The 27,935-nt window shown below is 23.4% G+C and overlaps 9 protein-coding genes across 9 annotated transcripts; 7 read left to right on the top strand and 2 right to left on the bottom strand. All coding sequences in view use genetic code 6, as the record gives it.

Moving 5' to 3' along the window:
* Positions 1 to 107: 107 nt before the first annotated feature.
* Positions 108 to 2,234, top strand: TTHERM_00294510 (hypothetical protein; the record flags this gene model as incomplete). Its single annotated transcript, XM_001013083.2, has 3 exons — positions 108 to 1,454; positions 1,513 to 1,854; positions 1,920 to 2,234. The coding sequence occupies 3 exons, from the start codon at positions 108 to 110 to the stop codon at positions 2,232 to 2,234; spliced, it is 2,004 nt and encodes a 667-aa protein (XP_001013083.2).
* Positions 2,235 to 3,190: 956 nt separating this feature from the next.
* On the top strand, positions 3,191 to 7,957 carry TTHERM_00294500 (tetratricopeptide repeat protein; the record flags this gene model as incomplete). The annotated part of the gene is made up of 3 exons (XM_001013082.2): positions 3,191 to 4,150; positions 4,206 to 4,660; positions 4,729 to 7,957. 3 exons carry the CDS (start codon positions 3,191 to 3,193, stop codon positions 7,955 to 7,957), a joined length of 4,644 nt encoding a protein of 1,547 aa, XP_001013082.2.
* Positions 7,958 to 8,064: 107 nt separating this feature from the next.
* On the bottom strand, positions 8,065 to 9,169 carry TTHERM_00294490 (zinc-binding alcohol dehydrogenase family protein; the record flags this gene model as incomplete). The annotated part of the gene is made up of 2 exons (XM_001013081.1): positions 8,065 to 8,883; positions 8,939 to 9,169. The coding sequence occupies 2 exons, from the start codon at positions 9,167 to 9,169 to the stop codon at positions 8,065 to 8,067; spliced, it is 1,050 nt and encodes a 349-aa protein (XP_001013081.1).
* A 1,553-nt stretch (positions 9,170 to 10,722) lies between these two features.
* On the top strand, positions 10,723 to 11,430 carry TTHERM_00294480 (cyclin-dependent kinase inhibitor 3; the record flags this gene model as incomplete). Its single annotated transcript, XM_001013080.1, has 1 exon — positions 10,723 to 11,430. The coding sequence occupies one exon, from the start codon at positions 10,723 to 10,725 to the stop codon at positions 11,428 to 11,430; it is 708 nt and encodes a 235-aa protein (XP_001013080.1).
* A 528-nt stretch (positions 11,431 to 11,958) lies between these two features.
* TTHERM_00294470 (transmembrane protein, putative) lies at positions 11,959 to 15,465 on the top strand (the record flags this gene model as incomplete). Its single annotated transcript, XM_001013079.2, has 3 exons — positions 11,959 to 12,525; positions 12,612 to 13,818; positions 13,895 to 15,465. The coding sequence occupies exons 1-3, from the start codon at positions 11,995 to 11,997 to the stop codon at positions 15,463 to 15,465; spliced, it is 3,309 nt and encodes a 1,102-aa protein (XP_001013079.2). The 5' UTR covers positions 11,959 to 11,994.
* A 286-nt stretch (positions 15,466 to 15,751) lies between these two features.
* Positions 15,752 to 18,434, bottom strand: TTHERM_000293459 (nucleoporin, putative; the record flags this gene model as incomplete). Its single annotated transcript, XM_012796913.1, has 2 exons — positions 16,377 to 18,434; positions 15,752 to 16,321 (listed from the first exon to the last, which is right to left on the bottom strand). Exons 1-2 carry the CDS (start codon positions 18,252 to 18,254, stop codon positions 15,752 to 15,754), a joined length of 2,448 nt encoding a protein of 815 aa, XP_012652367.1. The 5' UTR covers positions 18,255 to 18,434.
* A 1,080-nt stretch (positions 18,435 to 19,514) lies between these two features.
* Positions 19,515 to 22,661, top strand: TTHERM_00293460 (myotubularin-related protein; the record flags this gene model as incomplete). The annotated part of the gene is made up of 8 exons (XM_001013077.2): positions 19,515 to 19,650; positions 19,700 to 20,238; positions 20,372 to 20,767; positions 21,010 to 21,298; positions 21,357 to 21,744; positions 21,803 to 22,058; positions 22,116 to 22,345; positions 22,400 to 22,661. The coding sequence occupies exons 1-8, from the start codon at positions 19,605 to 19,607 to the stop codon at positions 22,659 to 22,661; spliced, it is 2,406 nt and encodes an 801-aa protein (XP_001013077.2). The 5' UTR covers positions 19,515 to 19,604.
* A 1,199-nt stretch (positions 22,662 to 23,860) lies between these two features.
* On the top strand, positions 23,861 to 24,352 carry TTHERM_00293450 (transmembrane protein, putative; the record flags this gene model as incomplete). The annotated part of the gene is made up of 1 exon (XM_001013076.3): positions 23,861 to 24,352. One exon carries the CDS (start codon positions 23,861 to 23,863, stop codon positions 24,350 to 24,352), a length of 492 nt encoding a protein of 163 aa, XP_001013076.1.
* Positions 24,353 to 25,269: 917 nt separating this feature from the next.
* Positions 25,270 to 27,864, top strand: TTHERM_00293440 (zinc finger, C2HC5-type family protein; the record flags this gene model as incomplete). The annotated part of the gene is made up of 5 exons (XM_001013075.2): positions 25,270 to 25,634; positions 25,804 to 26,515; positions 26,571 to 26,945; positions 26,995 to 27,515; positions 27,570 to 27,864. The coding sequence occupies 5 exons, from the start codon at positions 25,270 to 25,272 to the stop codon at positions 27,862 to 27,864; spliced, it is 2,268 nt and encodes a 755-aa protein (XP_001013075.2).
* Positions 27,865 to 27,935: the final 71 nt, after the last annotated feature.

Raw genomic sequence — 27,935 nt, forward strand, 5'->3', positions numbered from 1 at the left:
TGCTGACTATTATTATTATTATTATTATTATTTATTATTTGGTTTTTATGTGAAAATTAATTAAAATTTAAAAATATTTGATATCTTTAGTTTGATTTAAATATTAAATGTAAAAAGAAACAACAAAATCTAAAAAAAGTTTTAAAGCTTATGATTTAGAATCTTAAAAGACAGTTTCTTAAACTAATGAGAAACATAATACATTTAACACTTAGTAAAGCGAAGAAAAAGAAGAAAATTAGAAAAAATAGTCTTTTTTTCAGAGATTATGCGGATTTTTCTAACTTACTAATAATTATGATGGAGAATGGCTTGAAGAAGATATTATAAGATTAATAAATAAAAGAAGCTAAAATGGGAGATAAATAAAAAAATTCATAAAAACTTTATGTGAAAACTAAAAATTTATCTATGATAAGTCATGTGAATTTTCAGAGAAAGTTAACTCAGCATGTGAATAATATTTTTACAGCCAAGATTAGAAAGACGAAATCAAAAAAAAATTTAGTGAAGCAGCAACTAAAAGGTATGAAAAGGAAAAGGAATTGACAGCCATATAGTTTATATAGTAAAGAGATGAAAAAATTAGTAAGCAAAGAGAAGATTAAGAATCTAAAAAGGGATCTCCTTAGATTAAAGGCTTATAAAAATAGATATCTGGATAATCAAATCCGTAATTAATTGCATTAAAAAAGTCAAATATGAACTAATCAATTAATGATCAAAATAAATCATCAATGTAGAGTTAAATAGATTTCGATATTGAAAAATAAAACTCTGGCAAATAAAATTCTAACTAAGATTAAGATGATTTTTCAGTTGAATAGATATAGCATACTTAGTAGTAGTAAAGGAATAGTGAAAAAGAAGATAACAATGAACACGAAGATAATTAAAGTGGAGATGAAGAGGATGAAGAAGAAGATGACGATGACTATTAGGGGTAAAAGAGAAAAAACCAAAATGATGAAGACATAGATCTAAATTTTACAGACAGTGATGAAGATGATAATAATAATGGAGAAAGTGATGAAGAAGATAGTGACAATGATAGTGAAGAGGATGATTAGGAAGAAGATGACTAACATAATACTGAAAATAAATCTAATAGTTAGAAATAAGCTAAAGAAAATTTAACATTAAAAAAATAGAAACCTTTATTTAATGCTTTAGATAATGAGCTTATAAAAGGTAGCTCAATAGAAAATTAGAATTACCGATAATCTAAAACACGTCACTTTTCATTAGCTTTAGCAACAAAAGAACCTAAATTTTTTGAAATATTGGAAAACAAAGTATAAAGAATTAGAGTGACTGATAAAAATAATAGAAATATCATTTCTTTCCGTATTTTAGATTAAAGTATTGATTCTTATCTTCCTGATATTATAAATCGCATGAGTAATTAGTTCTATAGCGGAGCATTTTTCTAAAACGTTATTTTTAACGAATCTGTAATCATTTAATGATTTTTTATTTGTTTAATTATTAAAAAAATTCTATTTTTTATAGTCATATTTTGATTTGGAATAAGAAACAGACGAACACAAAAAAAATTTGATTAAAAAGCTCACTGAGCCTACTAAAAGTTTATCGTTTGGAGAAAGAGCTAAAGAATTAATTAAATTCTATGAGGATCAAGGTGAAGATTTAAAAATATAGTTAAAAAATGTAAGATAAGATATTGAACAAGAGCAGCTAAAATAGTAATATTATGATGGTTCAATCAAAACATAGTAGGCTTTCTAATATTAAGAGTATTTGAATAGGCAAAAGGCAAAAACTTTATAGGCAAAAAACAATTTTAAAAAAATATTTGCTAGATATTTGTTTCATAGAGAAGAAGATATTTTTGTAATTTATTTTTTTCTTAAAGTAATTTGCATAAAAATTATTTTGAAATAATATAAAATAATTAGTATTTAGTGTATCATATATTTAACAAATAAATTGTTTATCACTCTGACTGCTTAGATTAGCTAAATAAGTTTGATAGATGGATTCTAGTTAACTAGGGTGACTTAGAAAAATTAAAGGAAAAGAAAAAATAGAAGCTTTAACAGTTACTTATGAATGATAAGGAAACAATAGCTGATATGATGAAAACCTTTTTATAGGAAGTTGATAAATATCTTGCTATAGTTCACAATCTTAATTAATCCTCAACTAATTAGCCATCTATTACTAAAAGAAAGGATAAAAAAGAGTTCAACAAGAAAAAATAAAGAAAATGATAAAAAATAAAAAAAATTTAACTTTAAATTTGAGAAATAAAATAAAAATAATTAAATTTAAAGAAAATGGAAAATTTTTGGCTTTCATATTTATAATTCATAAACGAATCATTTATTATTAAATAATGAGTAACTCTCTAAAATATCTGTAAAGCAAGTGAAAAACAAAAATTTAGAAAAAATTAAATAACATTTAGTTGATATTTATTTGTTTTTTAGAGTAAGTTATGTATAAGGAATTAACAAATAAATTTGGTATTTATTTTTTGTATTTTTATAGAAAACACTGAATTAATTGATGGAGTGATAAATTAATTGTATTCAATTTATTTTTGATGCTAAATTACTGTTAAAAACAAAGAAAAAAATCAAATAAGTTAATTATAAAAGTAAATAAATATATACTCTAAATAAATATCAATCTATAACTCTAATAATTCTACTTTAAATTGAAGAGAGATCTTTGCTGTAAAATCATAATTAGTCATTTTGACTAATACAACAAATTTAAAAATATATATTAATGAAATTCTAGCAATAAATTATCTTTTTGATTTTTGTGCCATGCTTAGTCATACTTCTATCAGGAATTTACTAAATATATTTTATACAAGATCAAATTGGAAAAATTATGAATTAATATAGCGACTAATATTATACTAATGAGATTAATCAGCTGAAATAAATCCAAAAAGCAATTAAATTGCATTTAGATTTAAATCATTAAAATATCTATTAATAAATATAAACCATAGTAGCTGTGACCTTAAAAGCACTCAATAATAAAATTAAATTTAATAATTTATACAAGCCATTGACTGTATCAAATATGAAAATAAAATTAAAGACTCTTCCAAAAAAATATGTTGACATCATAAATGAAAACAATCTATATGCCTCATCATGGTAATTTAATAAATTATTTACTATAATATTGTTTATTAAGTAAATAAAACATGAACTTACTTAACTTCTTAATATGCGATCATCTACATGTTTTTAACAATTTATCTGACCCTTATAAGATTTTAATTTATTATATAAATTCATATAATATATTTTTTAAAAGGTTTCTTGGAAATATAGAGGACTAAACAGATTTAGATGAGGAGTCGATTAGGTATATGCTTGAGCAATCTAGATTGGATGGAATTTAAAGATCATTTATTGAACTAGATACTAAATCTAAAATACCTAAATTTGCTTTGATTGATATATTTAGAGCTTATGATTCTAATGGATACTTTCAAAAAATACCTTCAAGCATGAACAGGAATTTCATGTTTTCGGCTAATTAAACATGCAATTACAATTCTCAAGTATATGACTCAAGGTGTAGATCTTGGTATGTGAATTCGAAACAGTCTTTTGGAATTATTTTAGATCCATCGTAAAAGTATAACACTACTGAAATAAGTTATTATGGGACTGGGGTTTGTTCTTAAATTTTAGATAGAGAGAAAGGATTTTTAGGTTCTGTGTGTGGAAGATTAAATTTATAGTCATTTAATGATATCATGTATAATGTTAGTACAGCAAACTCCATCTTTTTTACAATCCATAAAGACACAAGATAAGTAGCTCTCTTCTTTAAAAATAATCGTACATTTACACAGTTTAATATAAATGATTAAAATGAAAACCCTTATTACTTTCTTGTTCCTTCAAATATCACAATGCTCATTTAAAATTTATAATAAAACTATTCTTCATATAATTTTGCTTCAGATCAAAATTTGATAGTTGTCCAGCTAGATAAAGGCTATACAGCAATTGTTTCGCCAGTAACAATAATTGATAAAATATATTACACAAATTATATTTCAAATTTAACCTTATAAGGCTAAATTCCTTTGTCAGATTAATATCGCTACTTTGAAGTTAATACTCCTAATACGCTTAACAATCCTTTATTTGTAAGCATAATTAATTTTATTAAAATATTTATTTATATTAATATATAAAAAAAAGATATTTCAAGTTTTAAGCAAGGCAGACGTACTTAAGTCTTACAACATTTTGACGGATTTTATTTAAAAATTATAAATAACATTTATTATCCTAATAGTGATTTCTTCATTAGTAGGTACCATTTTCATCTACTTTTACTCTTGTAAAATATCCTATCGACTGCATTCGCCCATAGACAAATTTTTAATTTTGTTTTCATCTATAAAGGCTTAAGATTTGCTATATATTGAAATATTTTAAGAAAGTGAATCCAAATCTTTGAAGGATGCCGACCATTCATCATAAAATGGTTCTTCGTTTTCTTATTACGGTTAGTAAATGTTAGCTGAAGAATCAGATGATTCACTTGAACACTTTCTAACATCAAAAGATACAATAACCTTATATAATTCGTTTAGAAGTATGTTTTAAATGGTACGCTATTCTAATTATGAGTATTACAAAATAAATTATGGGTATAAATTGATTATTTAGTTTAGATGAGTATGATCTTTATTAAAAATTATTTTTAATTAATTAACAGGAAAAGCTTACTTTAATGGATAAAAGCGTGCAGTTTTTTTAAGAAATAAAATGATAAAAGAGCAATAGGAATTTGCTATATGAATATAGGAAACATTCATTTTAATAGCGAAAGATACTAGGAGGCTTTAGAAGCATATGAATAAGCAATTATTATGGCTAATTATGAATTAGGAGTTTATGATGAAATTGTAGATAAAATCCCTTAATAGAAAGAACAGAAAGAAGAAAACTAAAATATTTTATTATAAATTTAAAAAAAAGAAATTAAAAAATTAAAATTTGATAGAACTTGGTCATATTCAAAAGCGTTGTAAATGTATAGTTAGTAAAGTAGTAATTCGTAATGTTGGTAAGATTATATATAAGTGATGAAAGGATTACTGAAAACTGCTAAAAGACTAAAATTGAAAAATACCATAAGGGCCATACTCTAAATTGAGTTATCTAAAGGAAAGATGATGTTTAACTAATTAAAGCAAGCTTATAAATTGATAATTAAAACAAGCTAACTTATTAAGTAAATATATGTAAGTTAAAATAATTAGTCTGCTACTAACTTACATACACTTTCTAATGGTTATACTCCTAACAACAGAAAATAATCAGCATAATATTCTGTACCAAATAATTATAAAAGGCAAACTAGTTTGAAAAATATTAGTAAATAAGGGCCTACAAATTAAATAATGTAAATCAATGAAACATCATCTCAAATTATTCACTAAGCTAATTAAGGAACAAAATAAATTATGGATAATCGATTTGTGATAAGCAAGAAAATAGTCAAAGTAATTAGAGAAAAAATCATAAATTTAAAATCAAAAGCACTATAAAAAGTTTCTACGAAACTATTTAGTTCTAAAAATTAAGAACAGCAGCAGCAGCAGCTAAGAATACCAAATAAGAATATTTCTTCATAAAATTTTTTAGCTCCACCTAATTCTTAATATTCACAGAGTTATTAGACCTCATTAAATGCTAATCTTTAAACTAAAAATTAATTTAATAATATGGTTGAATAAGATGATAAATTTAACAAGTTATTACAAGGATCAGCTAAGCAGATTTAAAGTAGTGAACGTATCATAGAAAACGAAAATATTTTTAGTGATTGTAGAATAGCAAGGAAAAGTGGAAATAGCTTCTTCGCTTAAGCTGTTGAACAAGAAAATATTAGTAAATGTAAATAAGATGTCAACTAAATAAGTCAACTCAAATAAACTTCTAATAACTCAATATCTTAATTATAAGGCGATATTACAAGCTTAGGAAATGTAAATACCTATAAAAATAATTAAGATTCGTTTAGAAATTAATATTTAAGTTAGAGAGACACATTACTTCAAGCACCTAGCTAAAACCATTTACTACTTTCGACAGGGAGAAACGATTTTTTTAAAAATTAATAAATTTGCCATGCATAGTCATTTGAAAATAGGACGAGTATTATGTTCTAAAGATAATTTAATGAAGAGACTATCAAAAACATTAACCATGATAATACATTAAATTTAAATCACACAAATAATTTCTAAATTAAATCTGATTAAATGTTAGTAGAGAAAGATGTATCTGCTTAAGAAGACTCATTTCAATAAATTCCTTAATAAAATTAAAATCATCAATAAAATAGACAAACCAAGCATATTGACGATTTTAAAGAACAGTCTGAATACAATCTAATGAACAATGATTCTATAAATTAATTCTACTAGTTAATGAAGAGAGATGAATATGAATACAATATACCTTTAGACATTCTTTAAAGTTTCGCTATAAATTAAGAAGCGTTATTGCTGATAAAAAAAGAATAATTTTATGATGCTGGAGAGATATTGACCTAATTGTTTGAAGATTATCAAATTTATTTTCCATACTTTCGCTATTAAACAATGGGGCTACTGGAATAGTGCTTCTAAAGCTAAAATATAATCTCAAAAGAATTTGAAGAATTAAAAAAGATTTTAAATTCGAATATTTATTTTGATGTGTCTATAATTATAGACATATATAGAAGAGAATAAATTGAAGTAGTTTAAGAACTCACAGATATTATATTTGAGGATATCACATCCAGTAAATTCGATAAAATTTCAGTTTCTATAATTACAGAAATTTTAGAGTAAGTGTTGGCTCCTATTAATAAACAATCTTTGAATTTCAGCTAAATTAGATGGATAAAACTTTAATTAAAGCTATTAATTGAAGATTATCGATAAGCATTTCATCAAAGACCTTCTCTTTTATTTTCTATTTTCAGTTTAATTGAATAAATAATTCCATTTTAATTTCTATGCTAAAATAAGTAAGTATGTGAAAAAATTGGTGAATAAAATGATGCTCTTGTTTATAAAAAATTCATTTTATGCATAACAGAGATAGACTTATGGGAAGATTTGTAAATTAATGAGTTACTTAAAAATATTTTAAATTATTATAACATAGAACTCTTAATATTAGATATAAATAGTGATAAAATAGAAAGGATGAATTTATTTGAAAAAAATAATAAATCTATTATTAAATTATTTAAAAATGTAATTCATTTGTGTTCATATTTATCAAATATGAGACTTTGTACCTAATCGTATGGAGTCCCACTTATTGTTGAAAGGTTTTAATCTGGGTTCTTATTTTCAAGAGAAATCAAATCTCTTAAGAAAGTAGAATCTTTTTTTCTAATTCCTTTATTACTTTATATTTATTTTTCATTATTTAAAATTATTTTAAAATTTTTTTTTTCAAGTTATTATTTTTATCAATTAATAAGAAAATTTTAATATAAAATTCAATACTTTAAATTAAATTTTATTAAAATAGTTATTTATGATATAAAAAAAATTATTATGTTTAAAATATTCAAAAATTTGAGAAAGATTCTTAGATAAATAATTTTGCTATTATTTAATATTTAAATAATTAATTCAATATTAATTCTACTTTTAGGTTTTAATTTTTTAAAGATTGCTAATAATATATCTCATAATAGCAACAAAAGTTAAAAGTTTAGCATTTAAAAATAATTTCTGATTTATTACAATTTTTACTCTAATTCTTTACTTTATTTATGTTTAATGAATTTAAATAACTTTTTTTGGAATATTATTTGCTTGCATACTTAATTTATTATAAATAGCTAATTAGAATATCAAAAGATTCATATCCAATAAATTAAAATATAAAAATAAACTATCAAAAAAATAAAAAATTCTTAAATGAATTTTTGAATTGATTTATTATAAAATAAATAAATTTACTTACTTTCATTAATAAATATATAAATTAATAAATTAAATTAAAATGCTTAAATTATGCTAATTATATTTATACTCAATCAGTTATTAAAGAACTTTTAAACATCTTAATAAGCTATTTTACCAATATTTACTCCACTCTTACAGACATTGTGACCTTCTGTAAGGTTTTCAATATTGAAGTCTTTTAATACTTCAAGATTGTGAGTTATATTTCTGTTTTCCAATTCTAAGCATATTTTATTTAATATTTTATTTTAAATTTCTTAGTTTTTTCCATACAAGGATCTCACAAACATGCATTCACAGGAGACTTTGACTCTTTTTAAGAAAAGGGGAGCCATAATTAAGGGCTCTAAGAATCCAGAAATACCAACAATTCCTCCAAAAGGATTAATAAGAGCAGTAAATTGATCAAAGTAGAAAGGAGTCATATCAGAAGTATTAAAAATATAGTCTACTCCAGTTATTTCTAGTGCCTTTAATTCTTCAATCAATGAGTTTTTATGGTTAATTACAATATCAGCTCCTTATTTTTTGCAGTAATCTACAGATTCAGGTCTTGATGCAGTAGCAATAACCTTAAGATTAAAAATATTTTTAGCTTATTAAATAGCAGCGCTTCCAACACCACCAGCTCCACCTACAATTAATATAGTTTTGTTCTTATTTTCATCTTTATTTTATTCCTTTATTTCTAAATGCTCAGCTAAAGATTCATAAACTGTTAAGTGTACTAAAGGTATAGAAGCAGCTTCAGCCCAATTAAGATTATTAGGCTTTTTTCCTACTATTCTTTCATCAATTACTTGTAATTGTGAATTTGAGCCTTACTTTGTAATATCTCCAGCATACATAACTTCATCTCCGACTTTGAATAAGGTTACTTTTTCGCCAGTCTATTTAATAAAATATTTTAAATAAGCAAATAATTTTTTGAAATGAAATGTTTACCTAAACAACTACTCCTGAAGCATCAAATCCTAATACACAAGGGTTATCAACAGAAACGGGTCCAAGAGCAACTCCGTAATCTTTCTTTTTAAAATCAATAGGATTCATAGAAACAGCTTCAACACGAACAACTAAATCTCTAGGTCCTACAGTAGGGAGAGAGATTTCTGTCAATTTTAAAGAACCTCCTTATTCTTCAAAACCTATACACTTTGATATTTGAGTACTCATTTAATAGATTTATTTACTTAAAATTATTAGATTTTGTTTTATTTATTTTTTTTGTTTTTATATTATTTATACTTCTATTAGAAGATTTTCTTATAAATTTAATATGAGTATGTTATCTCTTCAAAATTAGTAATTAACTTAATAGCTATGCAAATCTGATGATATCACCAGGAAGTTTACATAAGAAAAATAATAAATTTTAAAGAAAGAATTAAACATTCGATAGGCCAATATTAAATATTCTTAATTTACATTGTAATCAATACATTTTAGCACCATCAGTAAATAGTATTAGTCTTAATTCTAATTTTAAATAAGTCAATTTTAGATTGATAAATTTGATACCTTCTTAACTTTAAAAGATTTAAAGTACTTAAATCACTATACTTTTATTCAAAATAGGGAGCTTACATTTTATTAATAAATAAATCAATTTTTAATTAGGAATTTTCTTTAAAGGTTTTCTTCATATTGGGTAAATTATTTGAGCTATTGCTTTTTATCAGATAGCTCCTTATATCTAATTTTTATCTTTTATAATTTATAATTTATTATTTTTGAATAGTAACTAATGTATTTTATTGACTTGCGTATATTATTTTTAATTATTTGACAGAAAATAAATCAATTTATTTATTTATTAATATATACAAATGATTAAAGTTGATTTTTCAGTAATAAAATAGTGCTTTGAGCATTTTTTTACAATTTATTATTTGATTTTTTTGTATCAGGGAGGTTATACCTAAAAATTAGATTTTGAAATATAAACTAATAACTAGCCAATTAATTTTCTACTAGTGCAAAATAATTAATTGATCACTTTAAGAAATAATTAAAAGTAATTTATATTTTTATAATTTATTTGCATTTCAATTTATAAAAACTTTTATACTATTTATTACAAGAATAATTTATGCTAAAAGTATCTAATGTACATCGGCTTGTTATTGTTTTAACTCAATTACTGTGAATAAATAATATTTTAATAATTATTTTTATATTTTTTAAATCCTAAAATTCCTTTTAATTTCACTATTTAACAGAATTTTAGTAGGTTATATTGAATCTCTTTAATTTTTGAAAATACTAAAAGTTTAAAATATTCAGTAAAAATATATGTTAATAAATTTATTTAATTTTAAACGTCAGTTTATTAATTTAAAAATTGTAATTACTTAATTTTTTAATAAAAGGAGTTCTTATATTAGGGAAGTTATAGTGAAAATTTAAATTTAAAAATTTACTCAGTAAAATAAAATTTATAATTTATTTAAGAAAGCAATAAGTTAATATAAATAAAAGGAAATTGATAATAACAAAAAAAAATCTAATATTTTTATATAATTATATTAATATTATATAGAATTTAATCATTTTTTCTATACAGGTGTTGTTAGGATTCTTTCTTACAATAATGAAAAAATTTGATATTAACTAATCTGAAGTAATCTACCGATTGAGATTCATATTAAATTTATCATTTCTTCCAACCAAATTTCAATATTTAATTAAACTTACTTATTAATTTGTAATTTATTATCAATTTGCTGATGAGAAAGTTACAACTAAGCAATCAAAAACAGAATACAAAGCAAGAAAGCGCAATTTAAATCAAATAAATAAAAATAAGCTGGATAATAGATGCAACTTAATATACACAATAAAATGAATTTGAAAAATAAGAATCTGATGTGAAGGAAATTAATTAATAAGATAAAACTACTTTATTGGCATCAAAATTTGGGTTGTGCCATTGTCCAGGGAAGAAATTAGCTAAAGGTAGAGATGGGAAAGTACATGACAGAGATTTAAGGGTAGATGTAGAATAATTTTCTTCATAAGATAATGTAAAAACAATAATTTGTCTTTTAAATGACTATGAATTGAGATCAATAGGCGTTGATGTAAAGCAATACCAAAAAATATGCTAAGAAAAAGGAATAACTTTTATATAATATCCAATAATAGAAATGAGCGTTCCAGAATGTAAAAGTATGGACCAATTTGATTAAGAGGTGATTTAATTTATAATAAATGAGATGAAATAAAATAAAAATGTATTGTGCCATTGCAGAGGTGGCATTGGTAGGGCTGGATTGATCGCTTCTTGTTTATTACTAAGATTTAAAATTAAAAATAAATGGTCTGATGCGATACAATTAGTTAGATCTATTCGTGATTAAAGATGTGTAGAAAGTAAAAAATAAGAAACCTTTGTATAATAATATTAGAATTATCTTTAATAAAAATAATTGTGAAAGCAAACACATTAAAATGATAAAATATTGTAAAGCATTTTTTAAATTTAAAAAAATATATTTTCAAAAAGTATTCTAAAAATTAATTAATGCTGACTTACTAACTTATTTATGCGTTTATGAATAAAATTAATTCATTAACTTATTTTTAAAATAATGTAAATCTATAAAAAAAAAAACATATTTTTTGAGAAAAATATTAATTAAAAAATGTAAGTAAATTTAAATCCTTGATAATCTAAAAATATTAAATTTATTTATTTATTTTAAAAATGTAAATTGATCAAAAATAATTTTATTATGAATGAAAAAATAACCTAGCAAAGTTAAATTTATTTTATTGTTTTTGTTGAAATAAAATTAGTTATATTTAAGCTTATTTAAATCTATTTTTAAGCAAAATTATTTGTAATTTAGGAATCAACTAATTAATTATTTATTTATTGAAATAATAGTAATCAATATTAATTTAGTCAATTATATGATTGTCAATAAAAATATATTTTTTATCAAAATTATTAAAGATTAACGAATAAAGTAAGTAAGTAGATTTAACAAATAATTATGAATATATGGTCTTTAAACATTAAATCTTCTATCTTAGAAAATGAGTACGGGAAAAAAGAAAAGTTAAATGGTTTAAAAATATTAAAAGTATAAACAAGTGCAGTGGTAATTTATTCTATTATTTAGCTTATTTTACTGCAATATGCTTCTAGCATTCACTCTAAGATATATATTTACCATTTACTTGAATTAATTACTGGATTTGCATGTTATTTAGTATGCTGTCTAAGGATTTAGACTTTTAACTACTCAATTACCCTCAGTTTAGCAATTTATATAAGCCTTATGATATGGAGTTACTAAGATAATATTTTAATAGACTACTTTTAAAATTAATCCAGTTTACGCCCTAATTAATAAGGGTTTATTTATGCAATTAACTTTATAATTTTGCTAATAGGCTCTAGTTTTTTACTAAAATTTTCAATTATTATTATTTTGTTTGTCTGCCTGATTATTTTTGTCTTTAAAAACCCTATTTTGGATGTAATATAAATTGTTTCTGTAATACTTGCTCTAATATATAAGGTAATTATTTCTATTACAAAATTATACTACAAATATTCTAAAGTTTGGGATTTATTAATTTAATTTTAAATAATTGAAAATTATAGATATATTCAGAAGATAAATAAAAAAGGATTGCTTTTTTAGATCATAAGCAAGGGCTAATAAGAGATTATTTGGTTGATAACCTACTTCCAAGTTCTTTAATCATTTGCAAATATAATTAGAAATATAATGAATTTGAGCTATACTCTTAAAACAAAAGATCTAAATTGCAATTTGGGCTTTAAAATAATTAAGAGTTTCATGATTTTTGTAATTCAATGGTCTTGCATAATAATTAAAATGCTTAAGAAGTAAAATAGTAATTAAAGAAATGTAAAAAACCTGAATGGTCAAATACGCTTAGTGGTCAAATTTAATAAAAAATGAATAAAGAGTTTAAAAATTTATAAAATGAAAATAAATCTAATAAGGGAAACAGCTTCAAACAAACATTAAAATAAAAAAACAAGGACAAAAATTAATCATCGAATAATGTATTTTAAGATTTGGTAAGTGCATAAAATAATGAGCAAGCTATTTTTAAAAATGAAAAAGATATTAACTCTTTTAGGAAATTAAAAATGAGCAATTAAAAGTTAGTGAGTAACCATGTTTAAAAAAATGAGATAAAGTCTTTCTAGAAGTTTAAAAAATAAAATAGTCTTACTTAATTATAAAGAAGGATTACATCAATTTCAGGTGGAGGACTAGAAAAAAGTACTTTTTAATTCTTCAACGTTAAAGGATAATCGTAGACAAATAATTAAAATTAATCTACAGATATGCATGCAAAGTATTCTGAGAAAGAGAACCCTTCATAAAAACAGGGTGTTTTTTCTTAGAATTTTGAATAGTTTTATGAAGATGTTTAAGAAGAGAGTGAAGAGGTAGAATCGTTTTAAGGATAAATGATAGATGAGTAATATGTGCCTATATAAAATAAAAAATTTTCTATCAAGATTCTCTCTTTCTTTCTTAATGACTATTTTATAGTAATTTCTATCCAAAAAGATGCGTACAGAGAAAAATATTAATAAAGTGTAGAAGAAAATAAGAGGACAAATAAAATATTAGACCAGTAGTTTCTTAATCTAAATTATTTATCTGTAAACAGCTATAAAGTAATTAAATAAATCTTGTAGATGACCCATCAAAAATAGAATTTAAGTTCAAATAACTTGCAGATTTATTTTGAGGAGGAAAGCAAGACCATGAACTCTCTACTTTATTCAGCCTATGCTATCAAGCAAAATATATATAATATTTTCGGTAATTAATTTTAATCTTATTAAGTAAGAAATATAAAATTTATTTGAAATTTAATTTTTTCAATTAAAAATTTTAGAATGGCTGAATAGAAAAAAGTAAATATATAAAGAATCTATTTAAAAAATAAATATACTCGAGGAGCTTTATGGGATGAAGAGAATCTTCTAAAAATAATTAGAGACATAGTAGAAAAATATAGAAATAAATATATCTAATACCTTACAAAGAAAGTATCTTCTGACAGATGAAAGAGTTTTAAATTAAATATTTTACAATTTAATAAATTATTGCATATAATCTAGTCTTTTTCAATCTAGCATTACAATAAAAGCAAATGAAACTTAAAATTCAAGTAATCTGATTTGCTTTTCTATTACTTTTAAGCCAGTATCTAGCATAAATCTTTCTCTTCTGAATTTTGCAGAGCTATACGATGATAATGAAGATCATTATTAATAAGTAGTTGAAATTAAAATATGTAAGCATCTACTAAGATTAATAAACCCTTAAAATAAGATATCATTTAAATTAACTGAAGATCAAAATGTTGAAATTTATTTTCATCTAAACCTGTAAGATCCGTAAGATGGTGTTAATGAGTCTTTAAATGACAATAATAATAGGTCAATTTCAGATAATTCCTTTAATTTTAATAATCATAGTGTAACCAGATAAAATTTTATACCTAGCTTGTCTCAAGTGTAATAACCTACTTCATTTGGCCTAATTTGGTTCTCAGAAAAAAAATATAACCAGAAACCATTTTAGGAAGTTATTTCTGAATAGGCTAATTCCTCATCCTTTAACAGTAACGAAAATGAAAGCAAAAATTATAGGGATATCTCTCCAAACAAAAGTGAAAACCCTAAATTTTTAGAAAACGATAAAAATAATAAAATGAGTCAGTTCTTCAATTATATTCCTAAAAAGGGAGACTTTAACATAACTTAAGACACTTCATAAGATAAAAATTTGGGTTCGCCTAACAATATAAAATAAAATGAAAACAAACATGATTAGAAAAATGAAAAAGAAAATGTTTTAAAATAAATAAATCAAAAAAAATTAACCACTCAAGAAAATAGCAGTGGAGAATTAATAGATCTATAAAAATATTAATAATAATTTTAGTAAAATTAACCCAAGTAACTAATTAATAATTTAAACTTTAATAAATAAATAATATCATCTAAATCTATTGATTGTTGCAGCATTGATAGCTTTTAAGAAGACAGCGATAATTTTTAGAGCAGAGAAATTTTCTAAAATATACCAAAGGGTTTATCACATATACAAAACTAATAATAAGCAAACGACCCATCTCATTTTTCTTAACATAGATTAAATACTTTCTTAAAGAATAGTGATTCAAAAGGTTTATTTAATTCTTTGATACATTAGTCTTAGGAAGAATAAATAAAAACATAATCTGTTTTGCCTCACCTAATTGAATAGCAAAATTATTAACACTAAAAGATTCTTCATAATTCTTATTTAAGGAGAGAAAATGATAATAGTGAGCTAGAAAGTGAATAAATTAAAAATTTAGATCTTGAAAATAACTAAAAATATGGTGTTGAAAATAGTTTTGAAGAAAACTATTCCACAATAAGTAAATAATTAGAAATAAACTATAAAAATATTTGAACTATTAGAAATAATTAAAAAGTAAAAATAAATATAAATTCTAAAATTTCAAACAAACATTTTAAAATAATTTGATAAAAAATCTTAAATAAAAAATTGATTTGTTTTCTTAGTAAAATCATAAAAATAAATAAATAAATATAAACAAATAAATACTCATTTTAAAATTCTTGTAAAAAAAAATATTTTATGCAAATATAAATTTATTGATTGAATAATTTATTGATAGATATAGATAGATATTTAAATTTTTATATCCGTTATAAATAATTAAAACGATAGTTTATCAAAAATGTAATACTCTTACTGTAAATGAATCAGTATTTGGATTATATGGTTCAACTATCTCCATATTTTTGCTATTTGCCATTTTTTTTAATCTTCTTTCTATTTTTTAAATGTCGAATTTTTCATTTTAGAGCAACATTTTAGCTGCTTTAAATATTTTTATAGTTGACTGAACGTTTATTCCATAACCTGGCATAATAGGAGGCTAGTCTTCAGGCTTAAAAGGGTAAACGATAACCTCATTTTCTTTGATTAGTATTTCTTTTGAAAAATCACGCTAAATCAAATCGATTTCGCCTTCAAAGCACACTTCTGCAAATTTATTTCCAATTTTAAAATTTTTAAAGTGTCTGAGTTGGTCGTGAGATTTTGTAATTAATTCTTTAAGGTTTGGCTCGCTGTAGTAGCCTTCAGGTATAATTGGAAGATAAGAAAAATCTTAATTGCTATTGTCATCAAAATAATAATCTTCATCTTCGTATTCTTCCTCCTCCATATCATCTTCATTTTATACTTCGTCTATTTCTTCAGGATCAAGATATAATACTTCAAAATGCCCTATTTATGCCTATTAATTAAAATAAAATTTAAAAAATTTTAATATTAAATTTATATATCAGTACTTGTTAGTTTGTCTCTATGTCTTCTATATCTGATATTAAACTATTCTTTCTTACTTATAGCAGATGCTCTACTAAGACTGGTTAATATAACACGTAATTGCTATTATAAATATCTAAAGTTTAGGGATCTATATTATATTTTTCTTCAATGAAATCGAAAACCAATGTCAGAAGATAGGAAATAGAATAAGATGATTTTACTTTTAATGGTATAATTATATTATATTCCTAATCCTAATAAAGTTTAATGCTTACAGTAGTATCAAATACCTTTAGGTTATTTTTTAAACTTTATTCATATAAATACTCAATTGAATTTTCCTTAGTTTTTATATCTTCTTGGTTAGAATCTTATAATATATTTTTCTGTTATTATTGATCCACTAACTGTGATACCTTTTTAAAATAATTTGATTTTGAAAAGGACTCTAACTATTCCTAAATGTATTCTTTTTCTTTTTCTGCTAAGGATTTGTTTGTATATTAATATGAAGCTCTCTCAATTTATCTCAATTAATTATACAAAATATTATTACTATTATGATTGCTAAACAATCTTTGCTCACCTCCCATATTAATGTAGGTCTAATTTTTAATGTCTTGGGATCTTTAAAGTATTTACCACTCATTTCTTTTGATATTATCCCACTTCACATTTACCTTTACATTATAAGGTGCTTCAATAAATTTATTTGGATTTTTATTCTAAATTGTGTATTGTTACAAAACATTTCTCTTTTGTTGTTAACTTTTTAAGTAATTTATGTGATTAATATGATTCTTGTCTGAGACATACTTATTATTCTTCATTTTATCTTATTGCTATTGCTGGTCTTCTGAAAAAGATTTTGCGTCTTTAATTCTTTGAAGTTCAATCAATAATTCACTTACGTTGGGTTAGTTTACTTATTGTTATTATTATTATCCAAATACACCTGCTTAAGGTTGTGGTTAGCCAAATAATCCAGTTGCTGTCTATGGTGCAGTACCAAACAGTCCTCCTTTATTTTAACCTGTTCCCTAGGCTCCTCCAAATAATCCTCCTTGTGTAGCAGGAGTTCCACCAAATAATCCTCCAGTCTAAATTGTTGGTGCATTACCACCAAATAACCCTCCTTGAGGAGGATTAGTAGCTCCAGTTAATAAACCTCCAGGCTATTAAGTAGCTCCACCAAATAATCCACCTTATTAAGTCGTTATTGAAGGTGCTCCAGTACCACCTCCAAAAAGTCCTCCTTATTAAGTAGTTGTTCCTCCAACAGTACCACCTCCAAAGAGACCACCTCCTTATGTAGTTGTAGTGGCACCTAAACCTGTACCAAGACCTCCAGTTTAACCGCCAAATAATCCACCACCTGCTGCAGGCTAAGTATTTACTGAAATTCCTCCTGCTTGAGTATTACCTCCATTGAATAGCCCTCCTGTTTATTAGGCTCCTCCAAATAAGCCTCCTCCTCCCATACCAAGAGATGCTTATGCTGAAGGTTAGTTATTTTATCCCATTCCTACTGTAATTTGATTTAAGTTCCCTTAAGGTGGTTAAACTCCGCCTTATCTGATAAGTTTTTTATCATTTAACATCAATTCTTGCATTGAAAACTATTAAAACTAATCGATACCAGTAATGCAGCATAAATATGTCAATACATCTGTTTATTTGATTTAAGCTTTCTATCCAACTGCTTAATTTGGAGGTTAGCAAGGTTTAAATTAATATCCTACAGTGTTAATTTAACTAGATACAGCCTAGGAAAAATTTTATGCATTTGTGCTTCCCTAATTATTTACAGGAGCAGATGGTACATTTTATGGTGCAACTGTTGCTCCTCTAGTTAAACCTAATGCTTAACCAATCATACCTCCACCAAATAAACTCATTGATCTAATAAAATTTTTGTTATCTTTACTTTATTGGAAGAAAATATTTTATTTAAATATAGCAAATACTAAGAAATAGCTATTCTTTACTTAATAATTTGAAAGAAAGAAATAAATGAGTGTTTATTATTAAAAAAATTATTTATATGTTTAATCTTTTATTTAGCTAACAAGAATAAAAATATAGTATTTGTCTCAAACAAAATATTAATTAATAAGATCAAGAAAAAGTTTATAATTAAATGCAAGCTATAGATCTATATCAATTTGTCTAATAACCTTTTCTTTACTTTTATCTAATCTATATATATGTGTGTGTTTATGTATATAAATGAATAAATATATTTATTTATTTATTTTATAAGGAAACCTAAAAGTCTAATATCTAAGAGATAGATATTCTTAAGAATTTAACAAATAGCTCTTCTCATTTTCATTCAAATGATTGAATTTCACTCAATCTTATTTTTGAATAAAAAGGGATTAAAAATAATTTGAAATTAGTGTTTGTTTGTCTCAGTTTATGTATACTCTACTTTATAATTCTAATATCTCTTTAAATAAGATTCATTAAAAGTAGAACTATAATTTTTAAAATTAAATTAATTTTATTTTTTTAGTAAGCTATCAATTAAGTAAATAGTGGATAAAATTATTTATTTTAGTAAGCTTTTAAAATATGATTTTGATTCTTTTCAAAATTTACAAAATATTTCCTATAAATTCTCATCGTTTTAAATTAAATTTTATTTACATTTTGATTATTCATTTTGTAAAATTTACTTTCTTAAATTTTTTGATGATTATTAAATTTATTTTTGTAGATTATTTCTATTTTCTCTTACTAAGAATTAGCTATTTAATTTATTTTATAAATTTAAATATTGTTCTAAAAATAATGTTAGATATTTATTGTATATAGCCTTATTGATTATAAAAAATAATTTATAAAGTGGCATTCTATATCAAATCTTTGTAAATTAGAATTAATAAATATATTCTAATACAACCTTAGTTTTACTTTGATACACTATATTAAGGAAAAACTAATGTTGCCAATTTTCTAATATTCTAAATTTGATAATATAAAAGTGAATTTAAGAATGCTGGATTGATTGATTGAATAATTTCTGAAACAAAGTCAAACGAATCGATTAATTTTAAGTAGTGCATTATGTCAAGCATAATTTTTCTATCGAATAGTTTTTGATTGTTTTGTTAATTACTGAAATATAAACTATTTCTTGTTAATTAATAAAATCTAATTCTAAAAAGCATCTAAATATATATATTAAAAACCTTATTGATTTAACAAAAAAAAAATTAATATTTTCTAAAATTCTCAAACAAATGGACTTTAATTAGATGAGTAACATGAATAGTTCTTAGCAACTAAGTAGTTTCTAATGTTAAAATTTTAGGTATTTATATATTTTGTAATATAGATGATAGGTAGAGGACAGCTCAATTTGGGTTACAGGATTTGTTATAAGAAGAATAATATTAATAATCTCCTGTCACCCATACAAAATCTTTAGCAGACGATTATTTGACCAGGCCTAGAAGCTAGAATTAAAATTAAATAAATGCTAATAATAGCAATAATTTAATTGCTAGCTCAAAAAATAGCAATTAAAATACTAATTAGAGTATCAACGACAGCGCCAGCTAAAGTAGTGGATCTAATAACATAGTATCAGCTTTAATTCCAAATATAGTTTATGATATCATACATCATTATTGGTAAAAAGAACCTATATAATAGAATGAATAATAATAGAAGTAGGTAATTAAAAAAATCTAGAAGGATGAAGCTCCTAAGTTTAAGCCATCACACTAAAATGATTATAGATAATAGCTTATCGATCTTGGTGTAAAAGATAAATATATTCTAAATGGAGAATAGTACATTAAAGATATCCAAGCCGGATTAAAATCAGCTACTTTTAGGCTAGAAGGAAAATTAATTTTAACTAATTTCAAAGTAATTTTAGCCAAATTCAATTAAATTTTAAATATTTTGACAGCAATTAAGCAGCAATGTGGATTAAAAAATAATCTAATTTATGATTTTTATTGATTTCTGTTGTGAAAACAATATTTTTATTTTAATACAGCTAATTTATGTAGTAACAAATGGTAAATATGAGAGTCTTGGTAGTCCAGATTTTTACTAAATCTAGTTGATGATGATTTAGAGCTGTGAGAGAACAGTAGAGAAAAAAGGGAATCAATTTTCTTACATTGATATCGAATGTAAAGATGTAAGGAAATATTAATTTAGATTTAATTTCGATTAGAATGAGGAGTCACAGGAATTTATGGGTTTGCTAATCGACAATGCCTTTAATAAAGAGATATATAAATATCCTGCTTTTGTTTACAAGAAATACAACGATGAGGAGCAATAATTTAATGGTTGGAATATTTATAATATAAAAAAAGAGTTCGAAAGAATGAGAATCAACATTTACGATCCAACTTAACAAAATTCTAACTCAAATTAAGAGCAAGTAACTTATTTAGATTTTTATAATATAGTAAAACATTAAAAAATATCAGGAATTATCATTTAGAAATCAAAATAAGACCCACTATTCTCTTTTTTTCTTTTCTAATTTATTTAATTAATTGTAATAGAGGAATTCAAAAATCTATTTTTTCATTCAGCAAATAAATAAACAAATAGAAAGATAAATAGATACATTCAGTATTTATTCCATGTTACATTAAATTATTTTTAATATACGACTAGTTTTACTACAAATATCTCAACAATGAACTTAAGGATATATGTGACACATATCCTCCTTACCTAGTAGTCCCATATTTTATGTAGGAAGAAACGATTAAAAAGTGCTCGAAATTCAGATCAAGAGAGCGTCTTCCAGTTTTAACATTTGGATTCAAAAGCTCAAATGAATAAAAATTACCAGTCACTCTTTGGAGGTGCTCACAATGTAGAACTGGATTTAGCAGCCGTTCTACAGAAGATGAATAGATGCTAAGATTGATAGGAGACCCTACTAATAAAGATAATAGGAGTAAATAACTCTTTTTAATATTATTTTTATTTGTTTATTTATTTACTTATTTACTTAGGTTCAAACAATGTGAATGTCCATATTTATGATGCCAGACCTTTTATGAATGCAGTAGGTAATAAATTAGCTGGAAAAGGGTATGAGAGTAATAGCTGTTACAAAAATTGTGATATTTAGTTTTTAGATATACACAATATTCATAAAGTTAGAGATTCATATAACAAGTTAGTTTCTGTATGTCTTTCTTCAGATTAGCAGATAAAGTGGTTTAAAGAAGTTGATTCTAGCTAATGGCTAGAACATATTTCTTCAATAATTTAGGGAGCTGTAAGAATCTGCTAATCTATGCTGGCAAATAATCATGTTGTTGTCCATTGTTCTGATGGATGGGATAGAACTTCTTAACTGTGTTCCTTGGCTCAAATATTCTTAGATCCTTATTATAGGTATTATTTTAATTTTTATGATGAGGTATTAATCAATCAATCAATTTAATGTTTTTAGAACAATTGAAGGATTCTGCTCTCTAATATAGAAGGATTGGGTTTATTTTGGTCATTAATTTAATTTAAGGTAAGGGCACGGGTAAAGAAATCAAAGTGAGGAAACTTCACCTATATTTTTATAATTTTTAGACTGTGTACACTAAGTTTAGAATTACTATCCCCTTTCATTTGAATTTAATGAATAATTTTTAGTTGATTTAGCTTTTAGCTCCTATAACTGCTAATATGGTACTTTCCTTGCTAACTCATATTAAGTAAATTTATGACTAACACATTATGTATGTATCACTAATAACATTTTATCTTAAAAGGAACTTGTTAAATAAGACATAATAAAATAAACTATTTCTGTTTGGAGCTTTCTTCTTTCAAAAAGGCACATTTATGAAAATCCCTTCTATAAAAAAGATGATTAAATTCAAACTTTAAAGCCAGATTTCTAACAGAGATCTCTCAAAATATGGAATAGATATTTCTTTTTTTATCAATTTTAAAGACTAGATGAATACAAGATAGAACAGTAAAAATGCAGATTTAATGAGTAATTTAAAATTCTTAATATTAAAAATTTTATTTAAACTTTTTTAAATATCAGGGATAACATTTAAAACTAACATAAAAAATCTTAAGAAGCACTATAATTTTATGAATCCCTTTTAAAAGAATTAAAAATATAAATACCAAAGTAAAGAGTAACACCAAAAGATCTAGCAAACTTAGTTAAACAATCCATAATTAAAGATTACGAAGCTTAGTAAGTTTTTAAATAAGACTCTGAGTATAATGAAGAAGATTATGATATAATACTAAAGCAGTCATCACATATAGTAAATTAAAACAGCAGATAGATGAACTGACTTCAAATTAATTTGCTACAAAATTTAACAAAAAAAAATACTTTAACTTTATAATATTTGATATAAAATCTACTAACATAAAAAACCATATATCAAGAAATAAATATGAAAATAATATAATTAATTTATAAAATTAAAATTAATTGAGCTTTTACTTAAATTAAAGTATTTGTCGTATATTAACATTTCATACATAATTTAATAGTAAAAGTATAAATTTAACTAATTTGTAAAAGTAATAAATGTAAAGACTCATAATTAATAATAACTCGACTTTGTATTATTTTGGCTTGAAATTTAATCTTAATTAATTCAATTTTAACTAAAGAACATCTATTAAAAAATCATAAGTAATTTAATAGTAAAAAATTTAATAATTTATAAAAGTAAGTAATAAATTTAAAAATTTTATGAAAATGAAAAAAACTAATTTAAATTAATTGAAATTTTATTAAAATTAATTCATTTTTTATTTATTCATTTAATTTAATAACTAAAATATAAATATAAAGCTTAAAAAATAAAATTTAAAGATAATTTATTAATAATAATCCAAGTTCAAATTTTTAACTTATTAAGTATTTAAAAATTAATTAAATTTCTTCTAAAATTAAAGTATTTATTTGCCATTAATCGTAGTTCATGCATAATTTAATAGTAAAAATTAAACTTGTTTAACTTATTCACTACTTAAAAATGAAGTTTAATTTATTAAATTTATTCCAAAATCAAAGCACTTTCAATTTAATCGTAGAAGTTTTACTTAATTTAATAGTAAAATATAAATTAAAAATATTTTAAATAATTAATTTAAGGATATTAAATAATAATAATTATATTTTATTTTATTTGAACTAATTATTTTTCAAATTAAATTGAAATTAAACTGACTTTTAATAAATTATCTTAACAAATATATTAAAAAAATTAGCTGATTTATTTATTCAAAATTTAGAAATTTTTTTCATTAAAATATGTATGTATCTATCTATCAATATATCCATCTATCTTTCATAAAACTTTGAAAACAGTAAAAGATATTGATTTCTTATTAATTTTTTAATTGTTTCTAATATCAATTATTTAAGATTTGATTTTTTCAAAAAGAAAACTTAAATAGATAGATAATTTTTGGATTATTAATTAACTAATAAAATTTTAAATAAAAAAAGATAAAGGGAATAAATAGATATAAAAATATGCAAGAGATAGAATCCAAATAATATATTGGAGCAAAAGAAGGAGCCCATATAATTTATACTGTCTGCTTCTTAGCAGCAACAAGCATCATTGAAAATAAATACAGCGAAAAGCAATGCGAAGGAGTCAATTTATTGCTTTTAGTCAATTTAGTTTTTTACGGTTTAATAATTTGGGCAACTTACTAAGTTATAACGATATTACCAAAATACAAAAATGCTGCTATTAAATAATTCTTTAGCTTTATGCATGGCGTTTTTGGAATTTACATGCTTGCAGTTTTTGCTTATGCTAATTTACTCTATTTTGATGATGCTTTTGTAAAAAATAACTGTACAAAGAACACTCCTATCCTTGCTTTCTTCACAACTTTATTTATTATTGTTGGATATGTGATTCTCATAATATTTTCTATGTCATTCTTTTCTTCAATATTTAGACGTTTTTCTAAATAAAATAACGATGAAACTGGAGCTATTGAAGAACTCTGAGCGTTCTTAATATTCAAGATAAAAATGTTTAAATATCATTTTTAAAAAGTCTTAACATAAAATAGCATAATATACAACATATAGATAAAATCAAGATATTGAATATCTTCAAATATTATACTAATATAACAATAAATAAATAAATAATTCACTGCTTTCTATGTATTTTTTGTTATTGATACTTTTTGCCATAAAACTCATATTAATAAAATAAAAAAATCACAAATAAAAATTAACAATCCATAAAATAAAGTACAATAAACAATTTTTTGAAAACATTCGTTAATGAGGGTAGTTTTTAAAAATAAATCCTAAGCTTATAAAGATTATAGTTATCAGTTAAAATAGAATTTTATTTAATGATTTTAATTATTTTATAATAAAATATTTTTTTAATTTTAATAAAATAAATTTTAATCATAAATCAAAAAAAAGATAAAGAATATAAAATAGTGAATATATTGTATTTATTACTTACTTGAATTATTAAACAATTTAATTTGCTAAGAAAGTTCTAAGTATAAAATTTTACTTTGAAATAAAAAAATTTTACAATTCAAAATTATTTTAAAATGTTATATATAATTAATTAACTAATTCTGTATCAAATATTTCAAGAAATTAATTATAATAATTCTTTTGGAGTGAATCTATTTAGCATAATTCTTATAATCTTGATTCAATCTAGATGTCATTCAATATTATTTTTAAAAAGTACTTGTCTTGAATTATTTATATGAGTGGCTTTCTTTCTTTTTAATAAATAAAAAAACATAGATTGATTTACAATATAATTGTGAAATTTATTTAAATTAGGCAAGATTTATTATTTTTGATATAAAGATTAAAATAATAAGATTAATATATTTAATTTTTTAGGCAGAATTTAATAGAAGAAAAAAGGCAAATAAAGTAGAATGATTGAAAATAACTTGGTCATAACAACTAAAAAAGGCAAAAAGAAAATTAATTTAGAAGCTCCTTTACTTCCAGGCAGATAATATTGCTAATGCCATGCTTAAGTCCATAATTTGATTAATAATTGTTTAGTATGCGGCCGTGTTATTTGTGAATAAGAAGGAGCTGGTCCATGCTTCTTTTGTGGTAATGATGTTTTAGCTAAAGGATAAAGAGCTGAATTCGGATAAGATGAGGAGGCTTTTCCTGAATTTTAAGATCCTAACAGTGATATATAGAAGGCAATATAGCATAAAAACAAAATGATTGAATTTGATAAGAGCAACTTTATTCAAAAGAATGTTTTTGATGAATAAACAGATTGGTAAATTATTTTAATGAGCAAATCTTTATTAATAGTTTATTTTAGAAGCGATAAGAATTATAGTCTTTATTGTGATAAAAATAATTTCAATAGTTTTATTAAAAATTCGTTATAAGTTTAATAATGATATTGGCTATATTTAATTTGTACCTTTAATATTTAATTTTAGGTATTCAATTGCAGACGATGTTTGGTAGGATAAAAAAGCCAGAAAGCAAGCCATAGAATAGTTAGTAGCTAGATAAGAAGAAATTTAAGAAAATGATAAATACATTCACGTCTAGTATGATGTAACTTAAGGAAAGTGGATAGAAAATAAACCAATTTTCGATGAACAAAAATTCAAATAAAAAGCACAAGAATTTTAAAATCAAATTGACGATTTTGATAAATAAAGAGGAAGCGATGACAGTGATGATGATAGTAACTATACAAGCGACAGTGAAGGTGAGGAAAGAGGAAAAAGAAGAAAAAAAACAAATAAAGTTATTAAAGCTTCTGCTAATAAATCACTTAAATAAGAGTAGTAGAATTTATATGATGAAATTAAATAAGAGTTAGAAATAATAAAATAATCTAGTTTCAAGGTTTAAGGTGATAGTAATAAATAAAATTAAAATGCTGAGTCTAAAAAGTAAGCAGATCCCAAAAAAAATATAAAAATTAGCTCTATTGTAAAAACAGATGAGTTTTTAGAATTTTAAAAAGAAGTTTAATCTTAAATGATGAAAGAAATAGAATAAAATAATTAATAAAATTTCAATGGAGAAACTCCATATGATGAAGCATTGTATAATATGTAATTAGATGACGAAGGAAAATGCCTATCTATGCTATAGCCTTGGGCTTCTTTGCTTGTTGAAGGTTTCAAAAGATTCGAAGTAAGAATAAAATATAGCATTTAATTATAAATTTTCATTAATTATTTTTATTTAGGGAAGATTTTGGACTACTGATTACAAAGGACCTCTATATATTCACGCTGGAGCTACTCCACCAACCTAATAGTTGATTGATGAAATAGAAAGTTAGTATAAAGAACATTACAAAGGAGTTAAGAATATGCCTCCTTTCCCCAAAAGATATCCTACTGGATGCTTAATTGGTTGTGTTGACTTACAGGGAGTATTAACTAAGGATGAGTATATTGCTAATATTCCTGAAAAGTATAGAGAAGACAGTTAATGTGACCACATATTTGTCGTAAGAAATCCTCGTAAATTGTTTTACCCTATCAAATTAAAGGGATCTAAAAATATATTTGATATCCCAAATGATATTCGTATAAACAGCAAGAACTAGCTAATAAAGGTATGTATAATATTTTGATATAATTTATTAACATAAATTTAAACTTTAGGTTCCATCTACTTGGTATGAATGGTGTGCTAAAGATATTGATATAGACCTCATTCAGGGTAAATATGATTAGCAAGAAGAAGGATAAGAAGAACAAAAATAACTATCAGAAAATGAAAAATTTAATATGAACTACCCTACTCTTGGCGATAAGTAAGGTAGCTAACAAAATAGAAAGGCAAGTGAGGAGATACCAGCTATTTAAAAGAAGCGCTCAAATTAGAAAAAAGACTTTATGCAATCAGCTGAAATTCATAATAAATTGAGAGGTTTTGCTTCAGAAATTAAGGTTAAGATGGAAGGTTTCGGTTTTATGCTTGCCCCGTTCTTAGATTTGCAAGAATAAACTCAGATAGCTGACTACTTTTTGCAAAAGAGTGGAGGATCATATAAAATTGGTATCACAAACGTAGACTCTTTCTAAGTTGATAACACATTCCCTTTCTTGGAAAAAATTTAAGAATTTGTAATTAAATCTTTCTGCTATTTTACAGAGGGCAAAAAATCAGATTGCATGAATCAGTAATTTTCTTGAATCAAAAAAAAGATTTTAAAATATTATTAAATATTAATTAGATTGAAGCAAATTGAATACTTTTACTTAAATTAAAAATAAAAACGTTTTGCATACAATCAAGAGTATTTCTTAATTCTTATGTTAGGCTGTGACTATGAAATTGTTGTCTAAAATAATTAGACATACAAGACTAAGTAAGTTAAAGTAGCTAATGCAACTGTTTTAATGCAGCTCTATGACGAGCATACATCTATTATTTATGAAAGCGTCGATTTAAATACAAAAAAGTAAGCTAAGGATATAAATCTCAAAGATACTATCACAAACTTGGTAATCTGTTTTAAGTCCAAATGATTTAATTGATTAAAACTATTTAAACATAACATTTAAATATTATAATATATGTTAATTAACAAAATATAATT

Source organism: Tetrahymena thermophila (genome assembly GCF_000189635.1).
Source record: "Tetrahymena thermophila SB210 genomic scaffold scf_8254688, whole genome shotgun sequence".
Classification (NCBI taxonomy): Eukaryota; Ciliophora; class Oligohymenophorea; order Hymenostomatida; family Tetrahymenidae; genus Tetrahymena; species Tetrahymena thermophila.